Source organism: Gekko japonicus, unplaced genomic scaffold (assembly GCF_001447785.1).
Source record: "Gekko japonicus isolate JY-2015 unplaced genomic scaffold, Gekko_japonicus_V1.1 scaffold640, whole genome shotgun sequence".
In the NCBI taxonomy this organism is placed as follows: Eukaryota; Metazoa; Chordata; class Lepidosauria; order Squamata; family Gekkonidae; genus Gekko; species Gekko japonicus.
In genome coordinates, this window is record NW_015174860.1 from 68,790 (window position 1) to 85,658 (window position 16,869).

At 43.8% G+C, this 16,869-nt stretch overlaps 1 protein-coding gene across 1 annotated transcript in view; it reads right to left on the reverse strand.

The window, feature by feature from the left end:
* The window catches only part of LOC107121704 (receptor-type tyrosine-protein phosphatase V-like), a gene marked incomplete at its 3' end in the record, with an annotated part of 53,150 nt that overhangs the window by 10,766 nt on the left and 25,515 nt on the right, over positions 1-16,869 (reverse strand). The window contains exons 14-25 of the mRNA XM_015424673.1: positions 16,093-16,227; positions 15,786-15,996; positions 15,341-15,408; positions 14,937-15,063; positions 14,065-14,112; positions 13,685-13,778; positions 12,734-12,824; positions 12,427-12,503; positions 8,284-8,418; positions 4,988-5,110; positions 2,665-2,825; positions 981-1,116 (exon numbers count right to left, since the gene is read on the reverse strand). Coding sequence (XP_015280159.1) covers positions 981-1,116; positions 2,665-2,825; positions 4,988-5,110; positions 8,284-8,418; positions 12,427-12,503; positions 12,734-12,824; positions 13,685-13,778; positions 14,065-14,112; positions 14,937-15,063; positions 15,341-15,408; positions 15,786-15,996; positions 16,093-16,227 — 1,406 coding nt within the window. The remainder of the gene's footprint in view (positions 1-980; positions 1,117-2,664; positions 2,826-4,987; positions 5,111-8,283; positions 8,419-12,426; positions 12,504-12,733; positions 12,825-13,684; positions 13,779-14,064; positions 14,113-14,936; positions 15,064-15,340; positions 15,409-15,785; positions 15,997-16,092; positions 16,228-16,869) is intronic.

A 16,869-nucleotide genomic window follows, 5' to 3' on the forward strand; every position in this document is an offset into this window, starting at 1 on the left:
AAAAAAAGACCTGTAAGTACATGATCACCATGGTGTAGCAGGCCACCAGCTCTGGTAGTCTCTTGTAGGCAAATGCACCTCCAAATCTAGCTCGGATCATCCAGCATTCCTCACAAGTTTCCAGAGACATTCTCATCTGCCTGCAACAATGTTAATCACAATTTTTCAAGTTGCCTCTGGATCAGATTCTCAAACTAGCCACAAATAAATTTTGAATGGAGACCTGACCGAGGGAGGGGGAATCATAAGGAATGTAGTGGTTATCCTAAGGGGACACACAAACACATACACACACACATGAGGAAGCTGCTGGAACTCCACTAAAATGCCTGTTCTGAAAACAATTATCTCCAGTTAAACAAGAGCAGCTCCAGGACAAGATTCAGTGTTGATCTGGGCATTTGGAGAAATCAGGTGGTTATCACCTTCCTAGGCATATTCTACTTTAGACTGCAGATATAAGATCTCTTGTTTGAATGCCAGTCTTGCAAAAAATGGCCACGCCTGTGTATAGAAAGACAGTGTATCAAGCAGAAGGCTAGGCTAGAGCCCTTTATTTTGATACTCTACTTTTCTATGTGCAGGTAATTTTTAAACATATAGGGGCACACAGGATTTCTACCTGTGATCTGCAATATTACAGTCCCAGAAAGAAAGCAGCACCTGATTTCTCTGTATGTGCAGTTCAGCTCTCAGAAATTTGCCTCTGATGGTATAGCAGAAACCACTACTCAAAATCATTTTAGATGAGGATCTAATCATGAGAGCATTTTGGCATGGGAGTACTGTTTTTGCATATCAGCCTTGTGCATTTTGTTGGACTGCCACAGAGTTTCATGCATCTGGTTAGAGCAGCTGTCAAGATGCAAACTTCTTTAGGCTGTGAAGCTTATAAAGGCTCACTGGAAAGGTTAAGGCTCTGTTATATCCTTAAGAGATTCGGTAATGGGGCAGTGGAGGGGGAGGTCTCATATTCTCACCAGAGTCTGAATCATCACATGGCGGCTCATCCGTAGACTGTACATGGTGTTGAACACATCCACCATCTTCTCGTGCTTCAGCTGCTGCAGGAGCCGGTCAAGGGCAAGGAAGGTGCCTGTGCGGCCCACTCCGGCACTGCAACAGCAGAGTGGAAGAGGAGAGTTTAACAGGCTGCTCCCAACACAGCTCCGATGGCTCAGTTGTTTTGTTTCTTGCTCTGTGCCCCATTGGCCCGCCTACAATGCCTTCTAGTCCAGACAAGCTAAAACAGACCAGGAATCTGGCATCATAGATCTCACGTTATGTAGAAGATGTCCTGATACATGTTTATCCATATCTCATCATTGACAGAATAATAGAGGCAATTATTTATTTTAAATGTATATCTGACCATTTCAATTTCTGTACATATCAATAACAACAATATCCATAAAAAGCTAAAAACGATATACACTGGAGGTACCCTACAGGTACACAATCTTGACATCCCATATATGTGTGTGTGTGTGAATTATTTAAGACAACATTAATAACTCAAAAAATGCCTCTTGAAGCTAAGGCGTTATGAAAGGCATTTAATAACACAAAAAACACCTCTTGAAGCTAAGGCGTTATGAAGGGCATTGCACTCCACTGACAAGAAGTTGCTTGTGGTGCCTGGCCAAAGAGAAGTTGCTTGTGGTGCCTGTCCTCAGCCAGGGCCTTTTAGTGCCCTGGCCCCAACCTGGTGGAACTCTCTGCCTAGTAACATCTGTGCCCTGCAGGACTTGATGCAGTTCCACAGGGCTTGTAAGGCAAAGATGTTCTGCCAGGCATTTGGTTGAGGACAGCGATGGTGTCCATCTGGCTGGCATCCAATTGGCCACAGTGTCTACAAAATGATTTAACAAATAACAAAACAATGAAAAGTTTTGGATACCTACTCTGGACTTGATGGATTCTGTAGACTTCTATATTTCCTATGATGGATTTTATGTACAGATTTATTGCTGATTACATATGTGTTTCACTTTGCTGAAGTCTCTTTTTGTATATTTACTCATGCGGGTATTTCAGCACACAGTTGTTTTGCTGTTACTTACAAAATGATTTAAGACAAAGTTGCAACTGGTGGTTTAACTAATGTAATACAGTGCAGGGTGTCATCAGTGTATTCCAAAGCTATGGATGATCTCAGTTAGCTACCCTTTCTGTGTGTCTATAAACACAGACTAGAATAATCAAATGGTAAACCCAGTCTTTTGGCAATGACCCTATTGAAAAGTATCCACTATTTAAAAGTAGCCTTTAAAAAAACTATTCCAATTGTTCTGAAAAAGTCCACTTAAAAATACAGACATGGCGAATGCTTGTTAATGTTCCTTAATGGCAAAACTATCTGCATGTGGAAAGGTAGCATGGCAGAGAAAACAGCACATCTAGAACTGGCTTTTCAAATACAAAGAACTGTGGTATGGGAAAGAATTCCAACATATCATTTCCTACCTGCATTTTGATGTGGTGTAGTCTAAGAAGGGTTATACTTCGTGGGGTTTTTGAATGTGTGAATTAGCTCTTAGCTGACCAGAGAAAATAACTGAAACTATGTAGATGTCCTTCTATTAGTGTGGGGTTTTTTCATTCCTTGTTGCTTTCATGGTTTCAGGCAGAGAGTGGTGAGCAGGTGGGCTATCTGTGACTTACCTGCAGTGTATCAGTGTAGGCCCAGAGTCCTTTGCATTCTGCACATGTGCTTGCACCAGATCTATGAAGGTAATGATGGAAGTTGTGGACTCGGGGACACCATGATCAGGCCATGCTGTATAGTGCAGATGGGTCACTCCCCTCTCCTCTTTGAGCACTGCCTGTGATGGGAGGCCCACATTAGTGTTCAGCGCAATAAACAAAGGGGAATGCTCACTGCTGAATCTTCTCAAATGAGTCTGGGATCCTGTCTGTTACAATTACCTCTCAGTATGAGACATTGGAAATGCAGGTCCAGAAGCACTCACCCAGAGGAACTATGATAGAGGGGCATTTGTAGCAAAATATGCTTCTGTACTTTGCTGAACAGCCAGTGTGGTGTCACCTAGTTCCGTACTAGGATCTGGGAGACACAGGTTCAAATTCCCGCTCATGGGGTGACCTTCTGCCAGTTATTCTCTCTCAGTATAACCTACCTCACAAGGTTGTTGCTGTGAGGCCACATTATGCAAAACATTTATTCCAGATCCAGGGCTGCTGAGAGCCACCATGGGCCCCTGGACAAAGATTCCATCTGGGGCCCGCATATGACCCTGATCCAAACGAAATATTAGAACAAAACAACGTTGCTGGCTCTTACCACACATCTATAATAATAAAAGGATACACATAACCATCCGTCTGTCCATTTGTGGCAGGCATAGCTTATTAGAAAATAAAACTAGGATCCTCAAAACTGGCTACCAGCTTCAGGATGATTGTGGGAGTTTCAGGGCCAAAAATGAAAGGAACTGGGATATCCTGGCCCAAATTATCTCCAGACCCCACCCCACCCTGCTATTTGCCATGGAAGCTAAGCTAAGTGGTTAAAGTGTTGGACCAGGATCTGGGAGACCCAGGTTCAAATCCCCACTCTGCCAATGGAAGCCTGCTGGGTGACCTCAGGCCAGTCAAACACTCTCAGCCTAAACTACTTTGCAGGGAAGTTGTGAAGGCAAAACAGAGGAGACAAGAATGATGTAAGGCACTTTGGCTCCCCCTTGGAAAGAAAGGCAGGGCATAAATAAAGTAAATAAACATTCTAACTTCTGTTCCTCATTTGTTACCACTAAGGTAGATTAACATTCTGTTATCTTACGTGTAAAGGGTGGAGGGAGGGGAAGCCTGCTTTTACTACTTTGATAGATTATGTGAGAATATTAACTCCCCCCCCCCAGATCCATTCATAATATCAACAAAGGTTTGCTGCTGTACTACTGACAAATATGTTCTAAGTTGCCAAGCTGGATAGAAGAGTTCAGACTGAAAAATAAGGGGGTGTGGACGAAAAATTATAAGTGAGGATAGACAAAGGGGGAGGGGTGGAGTCTGAGGAGAGGAGGGATCTCAGAGGGGTAGAATGTTAAATACCTTCTAAGAGAGCAAAATGAGGGAGGAGAAAAGTGTGGACAAGAGTTAGGGAAATGAAGGAAAAGACAACAAAAGGTTTTTTTGGGGGGGAGGGGGGTTCCTACCACACTCTAACAGGACTGCCCCTTTGTAAGATGTGTGTGCAGGAGCTGGGTGACACTAAAGAAAGAGGGAAACCGTAGACATTGACCTTGTGAGGACTCTGCCTCTTGGCAATGACTAGCTTGTCCCGAGTTAGGGTTTTCAGGTCCCTCCGAGCAGCCAGTAGGGGAAGGGGTTGCACTTACCAGGAGCAGGGAAGAACACTCAGGATTTCTGTGACATGCCTATGTGATCAGAAGTGATGTAGACACATCAGGAGGTGATGCTCTGTTTTTTGGGTAAATTAGCTTCTACCATAAAGTTTTTGCCCCCAAACCAGAGCATCACCCCTGACGTGCCTACATCACTTCCGGGTCATGTAGGCATGTTGCAGAAACGCTGGGCCTTCCTCCCATGGGCCAACTGGCCGGCAGCAGAGAAGTGGGGCCTGGCAGTGGGAGACCCCCATACCCACCAGGGGGTGTCTGGCGTCCCTATGTTGGCTGTTCTTGCCTTGCTCCAGTGGTAGTTGACGGGTCTAGCAGGATCTGATTACCAAATGGTTTCCCTCAGCCTCATAGTAAACTTTGCAGAAGGGCTCTGCCTTCCCCACACCCCTAGTGAATACAGCATGACACTGGCTTCAGCTGACTTGGGTCCCCCGAATTTTGTCCCCCCCTCCCAGTCCACCTCACTCGGCAGTCCCATCCAGATCATTAGTGCTCCCTAGAACAGTACAGCTCTGCCATGTCCATTATATTTGCAGTTTTAATTTGGTAAACTTACTGGTAGCTGTCATGGTGGCAGAAAGACATGTGGGTCTTCTACTTACATGCTGGAGCTTGAACTCCCGTGTGGTCCACTCATCTGCAAAATTTTGAGCAAGCAAGTGGATGGTGATCTGTCCAGAAACGACGGGAGAAGTGTCCAAGGGCCAGTAGCATTCACAAAGCACCTAAGAGGGGAAGAAGAAATCCTTGCAGTACACATTTTCTACAGAAGCAGAACAATAAAAGCCAGAGACTGGCCGTGCCCGTACCAACGCACATTGGTGGATAACACTTCATATTTTGCGTCCTCGTTCCTGATCCTGTTCCTATTTCTGTCCACTGTGACACATTATACAGTGCATACAAGTTTGCCCTTTGTAAATCGCAAGAGAGTTTCATTGGTCTGCTTGAGAGCATTTGTGTGCAGCCACGCTCTGTTTAGACATTGCTCACTTTGCTGGCGTATGCAAAACCTAAACAGAAAGATGCAGGACACTTTCTTGATTTGAGCACCAAAATTAGTATTTATATTCAGAATTACTTTTTTATTATTATTACAAAAAGGAATTGGACCAAGATGCAAGTTGAGGCATTCAGTATGGCATGCATCAATTAGTGATGGCATTTACTTGAGGAAGTCATGTGAAAAAATGCACTGTGAACATTCCCTCAGATCTGGAAAGGTCTTCCTCCTACTGAAGGTCCAATCAAAAATACAAGAAATAATAATGAAAAAAGTACCCATTAAACCAGACTTATTTCGACTAAATATTATCCCAGAGATATACAATAAATCAGATATAGTGACGGCGGTGAGGATTTTATTTGCCAAATATCGGAAATTAGAAATAATATCTTCAAGGGAAGAATTTATACAGAAATTATTAGATATAGCTGAAATGGATAAATTAATAAATTTGTTAAAAGAAAAAGGTGAAGAAACTTTTGAAGATTTGTGGTCAAGATTCTGAGTGGTTGCGCTAAACTTTTATTTTCTAAGGAAACAATATGTTATGTAAATTTAAGGTGTTTTATTTAAACTGTAAATGGTTGGGAGATCCTCTGTATTTTCAAGAGATCTGATATATACGTCTTTTGTTGTGTATATAGAAAAATCTTTAAATAAACTTTTTTAAAAAGTATCTGGAAAGGTCTTGAGATCTTATTTCCACCATGGATCCTAGTGGTCAACCTGTATACCTAGAACACAATGACAGGAGGTGGGGAGTGGGGCTGGGGTAGGGTAAGCTTATGTCCTCCAAAGTGTTCCTTGGCAAGCTGTGTACACAGTTGAGGGCAGTTGCCCATTTATTGGAACTACTGACTGTCCTAGGATGATGGGAAGGTTTGAATTATCCCAAGAATATATTTTTTAAAAATCGTATTAATTATATGTAGAATAATGGACACATTATAAATATAATTCTAAAAATAAATCACAAGAAAATGTGACCATTGTGCGTGTCTCAGGTGTTGGTGTTTGCTGTGGACTATGGGGGAAGGGAGTGTGCGTGCGTGTGGGGGTGCCATGCAAGCCACATGATCATTGCAGACAACTCCTGTGGCCCACTCCTCTCTGTTCCCTGCCAGTGACAAATCCTTGACTCTTCCTCCTCAATTAATGGTTCCCATTGGTCCTGCCTGCCCTGTCTATTACGCTGCCTCCACCTAGCAACAGTGCCAGGACAGAATGCTGCAGCGGAAATGCCACAGATGCCACTGGGGCAGTGCCTGCCAACACCGACAGAGCACCTTTTCCCCCATTCGGCTGCTGCGTAGCTTTCCTCTTAGAGAAGTGACTAACAGCACCATAGCACAGGAACAAAAGTGGATTGCTTTGCCCATCATGTAGCCTCTAACTTGTTATTCTTCACAAGTGGAATTCAACAAGATTTCATAGATATTTCTTCAAGGATATTGTGTGTTTTACCAGATGTTTGACTATGCAGAATTAGACAAGTATAAATCCACTGATATCAATGGATTTAGCCTATATTAGCTGTGCGTGGGATTACTTTATAAATAATTTGCCACAATTATTTTCTCAGAAGGGATTAGTTCACACAATTGAAAATATGTGGTGGTGGAAAGTGCCATCAAGTCATAGCCAACTTATGGCAACCCCACAGTCTTCTGGGCAATACTGGTTTGCCACTGCCTGCCTCTGCATAGCAGCTGTGGACTTCCTTGGTGGTCTCCCATTCAAGTATTAACCACAGCTTAGCCACCGAGATCTGATGGGGTCAGGCTAACCTGGGCTATCCAGATCAGGGTGTTATTTATTTATTTTATTTATTTTTGGGATTTATATCCCGCCCCATCCCGTGTTCAGCTCGGGGCGGCTTACAAAGTTAAAATGTCAATACAAAACAACAGCATAATAAAAATATATCCAATATAAAATTTGGTGCTCAATTAATTTATATAAAAACCAAGATGGATGACGTCCCACACTGGCGGCCAAGTTCTTCACTGCAGGAGCACCAGGAAGAATATTTCTCAGCACTATTGGGCGACATCTACCTCATTCATGGGGTAGGTGGTTGGAATATCATTGATGGAACAGTGGCGGCGGCGGCTCCCCCTCAAAGGCCTGGCGGAAGAGCTCCGTCTTACAGGCCCTGCGGAACTGCACTAAGTCCCGCAGGGCCCGAGTCTCTTCCGGGAGCTCATTCCACCAGGTGGGAGCCGCCACCGAAAACGCCCTAGTCCTGGTTTGGGTCAGCTTCGTTTCTCGGGTGCCTGGTACCTCCAGGCGATGGAGGTTCCCCGATCTCAGTGCTCTTGGGGGAATGTACGGGGAGAGGCGGTCCCTTAGGTAGGCCGGACCCTGGCCATTCAGGGCTTTAAAGGTCAGCACCAGCACTTTGAAACGAATCCGGTATGCTATAGGCAGCCAGTGCAGCGCATGCAGCACCGGTCGGATGTGGTCTCACCTGGAGAGGCCCATCAACAACCTCGCTGCCGCATTCTGTTCATTTATGCAAAATACCCACACTCCCCCCCCCAAAGCTGAGTATGTCTGCGTGTATGTGAGGGGAGGGAGATTCTAAGCAGAAAACCAGCTAGAGGGAAAAGCCTCCCTCCTACTTCTTCTGGTTCAAGACTCCAGCTTCCAATGGCTGTTTTTTGTTTTTCTTAAAGATGTCAGCAGAAAGTTAGATCCATCTAACTTGGATGTCAGAATTCTGTGTGCACACAGATCTAGAGCAACAGACCTTTGGGAGTATTAATCAGAAGTCTTCACTCTATGTGCCCATCCACACCTATTCAGGAAGCACTAATAGTGCTGGACTGCCACCACATCACTGTTCCTTTTCTCTAACAAAAGACAGCCGGGTTTCCCCATCAGACTTACTCGTCCATTCTCCATACCCACAGTCAACATAACAATAGTGCAGACATGTTGCTCCCAGATCAGCCTCCAGAAGTCATCCACTGTTTTCCTCAAGGGTCCCTGACTGGCGATAAACTCCTGTGGGGAGTTGAAACCCTGAAAAAAAGGGCAGGCAGAAGAGTTAAAATAGATCAGCAAATGCTTTTCTTGGATGCACACAGTGGCATATATCCAGGAGCAGCATAGGATGATTACATCTCCCCAAATAGGCAAGGCTAAGATCACAGGCACTTGCTCATTTATAAAATGCCAATTGTACAGCCTCATGTTGCCTTGGAGCCATACGGGGTGGTGGTGGTGGTGGTGGTGGTAATTCTTCAACCTCCATTTGGTTTCACTGTTCTGCATTACTAGAGTTTTAAAGGAAAATATACCTGTTCCTTTAAATATATATATATTGTTATCTTTGAAATGCTATACTACAGTGGGGAAGCTAAATTTGAATAGCAAAGCCACATGGAGGCTGAAAAACTGAAACCCCCACTCCCTTTCTTGCAACCTCAAAGAAAACTGAGGCAGCTTGACCTTGGAAGTTGCATTTTATAGGCAGACCAAGATGTGTGGTCTTTGTCTCATCTGTCTGAGCTCATCTTTACCACTTTGAAAGGACATTGAGAACAATCCAGCAAAAGTTAATATTAAGTCTTACTGAGAGCAATTAAATGCAGTGGGACTTAGGGCACAACTGGATACGACTCTGGAGATTCACAATGGGATCTCCTGACTTCTTTAATTTTATTTGAAAGCAGTTGTATGGGAAGGGAAGAGATTAGACCAAGGCCATGGTGCTCGGGAAGGGTTTTTTTAAAACTCTTTCTTCCACACCATTTCTTCTTCTAAGGTACTATTTCTCCTGGAGGTAGGGGGAATATATGCCTTTGGATTAGGAAAATAGCATTAGGGGGAAAGGCTAGAAAAGTTCCCCCAGCATGGTGGCCCCAAATTTATTACAAATACGCCATCATATCACCACCAATACAATTCAAAACTTTGGAAGATCCAGTCATGGATTTCTGGCAAATCTAGCTGCAGCTTCATTTATGGCTGACTTTTGCTGGATTGAACTCATCTTCTGTGTTAGAATTATTCAAGTATATATCAACAAGAAGCCCCTATCATTATTAATAACAGGGGGTCTTCATTGCTTAGCTACCTCGATTATGATGAATTATGTTCTGGGAGTCCTTCGCTTCTCTTTTTTCATTATTTTGTTTAAAAGTGAGTTTTAGCTTTTCTGTTAATAGAGGAGAAATGAAGCTAAAAGACTTCCATGTTCTATACATTCCACATACCATTCAGAATAGGCACAGTGAGTAGGAGGGAAATACCCCAAGGAGAAGGAAGATTTTTTTCCCCTCTAAGTATTTGAGAATTTCTGGATTAGTGCACTGTGTAGGTTCTTTCAGACTAGAGAGACCCACTACCTTCCCTAGGTGTGGTCATATTCCTCAAGGATAAGAATGGCAGGTGTTCAAGGTATGTGAGGGCTTAGACTTGTCAAGGTATGTGAGGACTTAGAATTGTAGCCTCATTGAGCAGAAGAACTGAAGATCATCTTGCCCAACCTACAGCTCAGTCCTTCACACACCACTTTATATTATACCATTAACACTCTCTCTCTCTCTCTCTCTCTCTCTCTCTCTCTCTCTCTCTCTCTCTAAGAGGTATTAAACCGTATCACACATGCTACAGTATACTGTGAGAAGATAGCAGATATCTGGAAAGGCGGGATATAAATATAAACAATAAATAAATAAATAAATAAATAAAATAGCAGAATCAAAGAAGGGGTCACTCAGAAGATGTCCCTATGTAATTAATGGAATTGTTTAGTAAAATTGTTCAGATTGCTCAAACGAGTGAACCAATATTCTTTAGAGGATGGCAAATTATTCCCTACTCCCTGCCTCATACCACTACTCACTAGCTAACAGGATGTGTTCTTGCTAGTCAAAAATATCTTGAAAATAAAGCAAAACCACCCACTGAAACCCTGCAACAAAAATACACTTAGTCTTCTAGTCCACCCTATTTAATATCCATCTTCCATATGTGGCAGGGCAATTATTTGTCAGGAGAAAGACTGATCACCTCTCCCTTGTCCACTATTGCCATGTTAACACCCACCCATAAGAACATAAGAATTATTTAGCTGGATCAGACAGAAGTCCATTCAGTCCAGTATTCTTTTCCCAATAGTTGCCAGACAGCTACACGGATGGGAGACAAATCAGTCCTTTGCTAAGGAGATTTGTTTCCAAGCTTAGTGGATATACAAATTAAGCACAGTGTTCTGACACAGGCATGCAAAATGTAAGTGCTCTGCCCATGCACATACAGACATATTCTTTGCATCATGTACACATGGACAGACTAGTACATGCCAACATTAGTACTGCATGCACACACATAAAAATATGGTTTTAAGCCATTACCTGGGTAAATTACCAGAGAGGCATGAAGGATACATCCAAGCTCTTTAACATGCAGCTGTGCACAGCAGGAGGAGAAAGAGGAAATGGAAAGGGAAAACAGTAACATTTCAGAGCAGTGGGGCCACTTTTGAAAGCACCCTCACTACTTTTATTCCAACATACCCATTCCTGTCCATGGGCAAAGTCTGAAAAAAAGAACAGTTCTGCAAGTTTGAAGCAAAAGGCAGCTGTGCACTGTAATGATTGGCTGGCCCCATAGGCGTAATCTTCGTGGGGGCGGTGGGGCGTTACTACCCCCCCCGCCGAAATTTTCAGGAAGGTGCTCAGCCTCCCCCGGGAGCCACCCTTGCTCCTAGCAAGCAATGCCTCTGGCCCAGCCCCAGCCCCCCACCCCCGGGAAATTGGAAAGTCTACACCGTTGGCTATGATGTCATCAAAAAAACCACCTTCCCTCTCATTCCCACAGCAATTTTGCACTTTTAGGGGGAAATTCCTTTTTTAAATTAACAAGGAGATGAATGAGTGCATATAAACATTAAGTTCATGCTTTAAAATATAAAAAGGGCAGACAACCTGCCTAAAACGTGGGAGGAAGGGTAAGACTGACGGCTGAGACAGCATTCCATTTGTTGAAAGGTATAGCTGTTATTACACTTGTGAAACCTGGCTTATCAAGTGGCTTAGCAATATCCTTTTAAGTTCTCTTTTTATACTGCATCTGTCTACAGCAGGAAACAGGCTAATACAAGCTATCCAGCAAAGAGTGTCCACATCCAGGCCAACCTCCAGATTCTGTGTACACCCACATGCACACCACATACACAAACACACCTCAATGGATATTCTGTTCTCTCTGTGCTGGGTATTTTCTGGCTTCCCCCATGTTCCCCTGCCTTTGACAACTGTCTTTGGCAAATCCCACCTAGGTTCAGGCTGTTCAACAGCCACGTGCCCAGGTTCCAGTTCTCTAATGGTTTCTCATACTACAGCAATGTTGCTCTGTGTGGAGTTCTCAGTAGCCCTGTACACGCGACACAGGAGAGTAAAAGTCCAATGTGCACAGCAGGGTAGTGGAGGCAAGCACCTTAGTCCTACCTAGGGTTGCCAGCTCTAGCTTGGGAAATACCTGGAGATTTTGGGTGTGGAGCCTGGGGAGGGTGGGGTTCAGAGATGGAAGGAGCCTCAGCAATGTATAATGCCATAAATTCGACCTTCCAAAGTAGCCATTTTCTCCAGGGAATCTCTGTTGTTTGGACACCAGTTGCAATTCTGGTAGATCTCCAGCCACCACCTGGAGGTTGGCAGCCCTCATCTCACCTGTTTGCAACCAAGCTGCTCCCCAGAATGTATTTTCTTCACAAGGACTCAGTGCTTACACAGTAACAAATTATACACAAGTAGGATCTGTCCCTGTGATTGGGACGCTGCTTCTCAAATATTTCCAATCACCCAACAGCGCCTATCCATGTACATATATAAGCACTATCCTATGTAAGATGCAGGCAGGGATGGCACCAGTGTACTCATTCCCCACTGTACAGGGCCATCAGCCACATGTGATGGCCCTGCATACATATAAGTTGTGAATATAGGGCTACCATACAGACAATAACATAATATTTCTACTTATGAGGAGCTTTTCAGATTGTGGTGGAATGCTTGAACTCACTGGTACAAAGTTGGCATTGATATAGTCAGAGTGGGGTTCCCCATCCAGGAGGTTCAGCTTTACACGGGTGTAATCATCTGCAATGAGACCAGAAAGCCATCATGTAGGAAAATATCAGGAGGTATGTAGGACAATACTAGGAGAGGTTCATCAGAGGAACCATGCATTGTGAATCTTTTAGACTTTCCTTTAGAGGGCCAGGACTAGGTCCCTACTCTGGTACCCATTCCCTGCTTAGCTCTTGTTAAAATATAGCAAAACATTGAGAATAGCAAGTTAGACATGTGTGACTGTGGCCAAATCTTACAAGGCAGAACATGGGGGTATCGGTTCTTGCAGAGGTTGTCAGGGTGTTCAGCTTCTGTTTTTGGTTGCTCTTTCCCCACTTCTTTCAGCTCCTGTAGGACACAAGGAAAGAACTTCCTTAGTGTGACTACTGTCTTTCACATTCCCCTAAGAGAACATAAACCAGGCTCCATTATAGTGGGACAAATACCTCTAAGCTATCCAAGGCATAATCTAAAGGATGGGTTGTGTCATTAATTAAAGGAACAACTGGACCTAAACCATTAATTTTCCCCAAATCGAGTGCTATCTGAAAGACTGGTGCTTTCTCCCATGGAAACAGCCTGCTCATACCTCTGACTCATTTCCTACTATGACAAATAACTCTCTTACTTAAGGTCAAGCATGTGAACCTATTATCTACATAATGTCATGTAGATCTTTTAAGCTAGGATTTAGGTTGAGCTAGTCTATGTAAGGCCGGTGTGAGGCTACAAGGATTTCAGGGTAGTTCATTAGGGACACCACTGATAATGGTGTGAAACCAAATTTCATGGCTCTTATTGTTCCTCAAAATTCCCTGTCAAAACTATTCAAGTGAGATTTTGAGCCAGCTCTTCAATTCCTCTTGTCTTCCTACTCTTTAAACTGAGGGTATATAGGTAACTAGGGGCTCTCTGAAATATGTTCTCCTTTCACCCTGCACATACTGCATGGAAGATAGAAGGTCTCTGCCTTCCAGGTTAAGTCATGCTTACTGACACCAAGTAGTAAGAACAAAGAATAGGAGGATGTTTTAGGCCTCAGTCCAGGTTGGGCAGATCTTGTTGTCTTTCCTTGGCTCTGACAGGTAATTAAATTTATATCTCTGGACAACATGTGAAACAATCTACAGATGATAACAATGTCATCTGATTACAGCTACATAGCCAGCCTTGACCAAATCTGACCTAGAAAAAGCAAAGGCAATTACCTCAAAGTCCTGAAAGAACCCATGATTGGAGTTTGCTGCCCTTGCCTCATAATACTGCCTGAAACTTTGTATGGGGATGGGCCGGTGAATATTTCTGTAAGGAATAAAAATACAGAGCAGAGAGGGGTATAAAGCCATGCAAGTATTGAGCAGGAGCCTTCTAGGCAGAATGAGGATGCTAAGAGGTGGCAATACAGACACACAACAAACCAGGGACAATCCAGTTATTACACAAGGGTAATTGCATCTCCTTGCTGGGCCATATTGGAATAACCACTCATTCACATCTGCTACTGTCCTCTCAAAAAAAACCTGCCCTGCTGCCTGTGTTAGACGGCATGCTTGAGTGAGCAGGGAAACAGAAGAGTAGCTTCGCTTACCTCAGACTGTATGTAGCCATTTCTTGCGGCATGTTACCCTTCTCCTTTCTGAAAGCAAGAGACATGGAATGTTACTTCTTGGGAGGAAGGGAAGCATCTGGTTTATTACAGATGCTTCCTTCTTCTAGCAGCGCAATTACACAATATATCAGCACATGTGTTCCTCAACCTGTGTTTGCCAAAACAACTCAAATGGAGAGAAGCTTGTGAAGAAGAATGAGTGGGTGACGGAAGGGTTAAACTCTACTGACTGTGGGTCCTTCCCTAATGCTGCCTGGTTCTGCTATGACAAGGGAAACATGAGATTGCAATGAAAAAGAGAAATCTGGGTTTATTTTCTTCATCACATGTCATTTCACTCTTACAGTATGTGCTAAACGTCATTCAGGCCCACAGAATGGTTTCTTTTATTCCTTCAAGGTTTTGACCTATACAGCAACTAATGATCATGGTATTCAATCTGCACTGTTATTCAGATAATTTAGGCAATTTCTCACTTCTTCTTTAATATGATGTACTTCAGAGCAATTCACAGCAGGAGATTCTATCAAGATGGGTAGCCGTGTTAGTCTGTCTGTAGCAGTAGAAAAGAGCAAGAGTCCAGTAGCACTTTAAAGACTAACAAAATATGTGGCAGGGGTATGAGCTTCCGTGAGTGACTGAGTGATTTCTTCAGATACTTCACTCACGAAAGCTCATGCCCTGCCATGTATTTTGTTAGTCTTTAGGGAGATTCTGTGTTGACCATTTATTTCTCTCCTTCAGAGTTACCTAGAAGTTTTTCTTGGCTGCTTCCAAGGCCCAGCTCACAAGAAGAAAATCCCACACTGGGATGCTCCTTCCCTAGCAGCACCGCTTGCGACTTCCCTTACCTCCTTGACTTCAAATGCTTCATGTAGACCAACCCAGCAATTGCTGTGACTGTCAGGAGGAATCCCACGATGATTCCAGCCATAATTGGAGCAGATAGCATAGCAGAGTCCATGGAGGCATCTGCCGCTGGAATCCAAAATATTGAGAAGAGGTGAGGGAACTTTTCCACAGGGCAAAGCAATCTTTAATATGAAAATCTCACACACACTCAGGATCCCTCCCACACATTCCTTTGGAAGCATCGAGATTAACACATGAATCAATGATTAAGGAATTCTTCCAAGTAACTGATGGACACATATCTGATTAAATGGGAGATGCAGGTAAGGTCCGAGGGAAGTGGTTAAGAAACTATAAGGCTAGTTTATCCAGCAAACAACCCAAAATAGACAAACAATCTTACCTGAGAAGGCTGTGAAGGACACTTTGGGAGACCACTGATTGTAACTTGTGAATGCGGCAATACTGAACCTACAGCAGGACAAAACTGGAGAATGAGCAAGCCAAGTCTCATCATCACTACCTCATAGATTCTTCACTTTTCTCACCTAAACCGTTAGTTTTAGTCCTAGACCACATTGTCATCAGAGCTGAAATGGCTACAGAACAGTTCATAAAGCCAGTAGAGAATAGGTTTAGTTACAGCACTGGCATCTTCTCATCCTTTATCTCACACCTTCTCACACAAAACCAGTATACTTCAGAGTAGCAAATATAGGGTATAATAAACAGGAGTGGCTGTTTTCATCATACACAACATGAGTTTCTCAAAGATGTCAGTTTAACCATTGACAAAGACAAGAGTGCTAGACTAGCTGTTGTCCATCAACACATTTTGTATGCCTTACCTGTACTGTGTGTCTCTCTTCAGTTTTCCATTGCAGGTTTTCTGCAAGTGACTGCATTCCTCTGAGCCAACAGTCACTGGCCAGGCCTTGGGACCGGTGCTCTCATTGAGATGAAAGGGGTTTGGCACTAAGACAGCTAAATATGAGTCTTCTTGCCCATAATAGTGGTCATACCATGTGTGGGAGACGATGTCTTGGGTAGGTCTCAACACTGTAGATTCAGAGAGAAGCACTGCACTGTTATTACAACTGGGGCAGCAGTACAGATTCCCCAGTCAGCATGGAATGTGGCACAGAAGACACTTACAAGATTCATTAGTGGTGACAACGACACCATAATACTCTATGCGGCCATTCTCCTCGCTGAACATGTCGGGGGAGATGATGACTCTAGCGCTGGCATCAAATTCTGGGATGTCTGCTAGCACAGGAGGGGGAAGGACTGCAGTGGAAAGACGGAAAGTAAAAAAATAAATCACCAGTAGATGTTGCCATAGATGTATTCATAATAATAATAATCTATTCTGCCATTTTATTGATGCTAGATCACTGTTTTAGATCTTCATTTATCATTTTTATCTGTTGCTCTATTTGATTTTATGGATATTCTTTCTGTTGGTTCCCCCCCCCTTTCTAGTCATTGTTTGTTTATTTATTTCATTTATGAATTAAACTTCTATCCCACCCTACCCCACAAGTGGGCTCAGGGTGGCTCACAACATATACATCTCTCCCTTATAATAAAAGAGTAGTGGGGACCAACGTTCTAAAATGCGCACCGTTAGTGTATGGCCGGAAGAATCGCAACTCAGAAGACACTGGCTGCGATGGCTGGCTCCCTTAGGGCAACTGGGCTCCCATTGGCTGGGTGGCTGGGAGGGGAGGGACGAGGTCTCAGTCGCCTTGGAGTGCCTGGACTGCGATGATGCTGACTAGAGGCCCGGCGATCGGAGCCTGTAGGCTCCAGTCGCCCCTTCCGTTCCCCCACCCACCCACTAGACGCCCGGTGATTGGAGCCAGTAGGCTCCGGTTGCCGGCTCTGTTCACCCCTGCACCCACTAGAGACCCGGCGATCGGAGCCTGT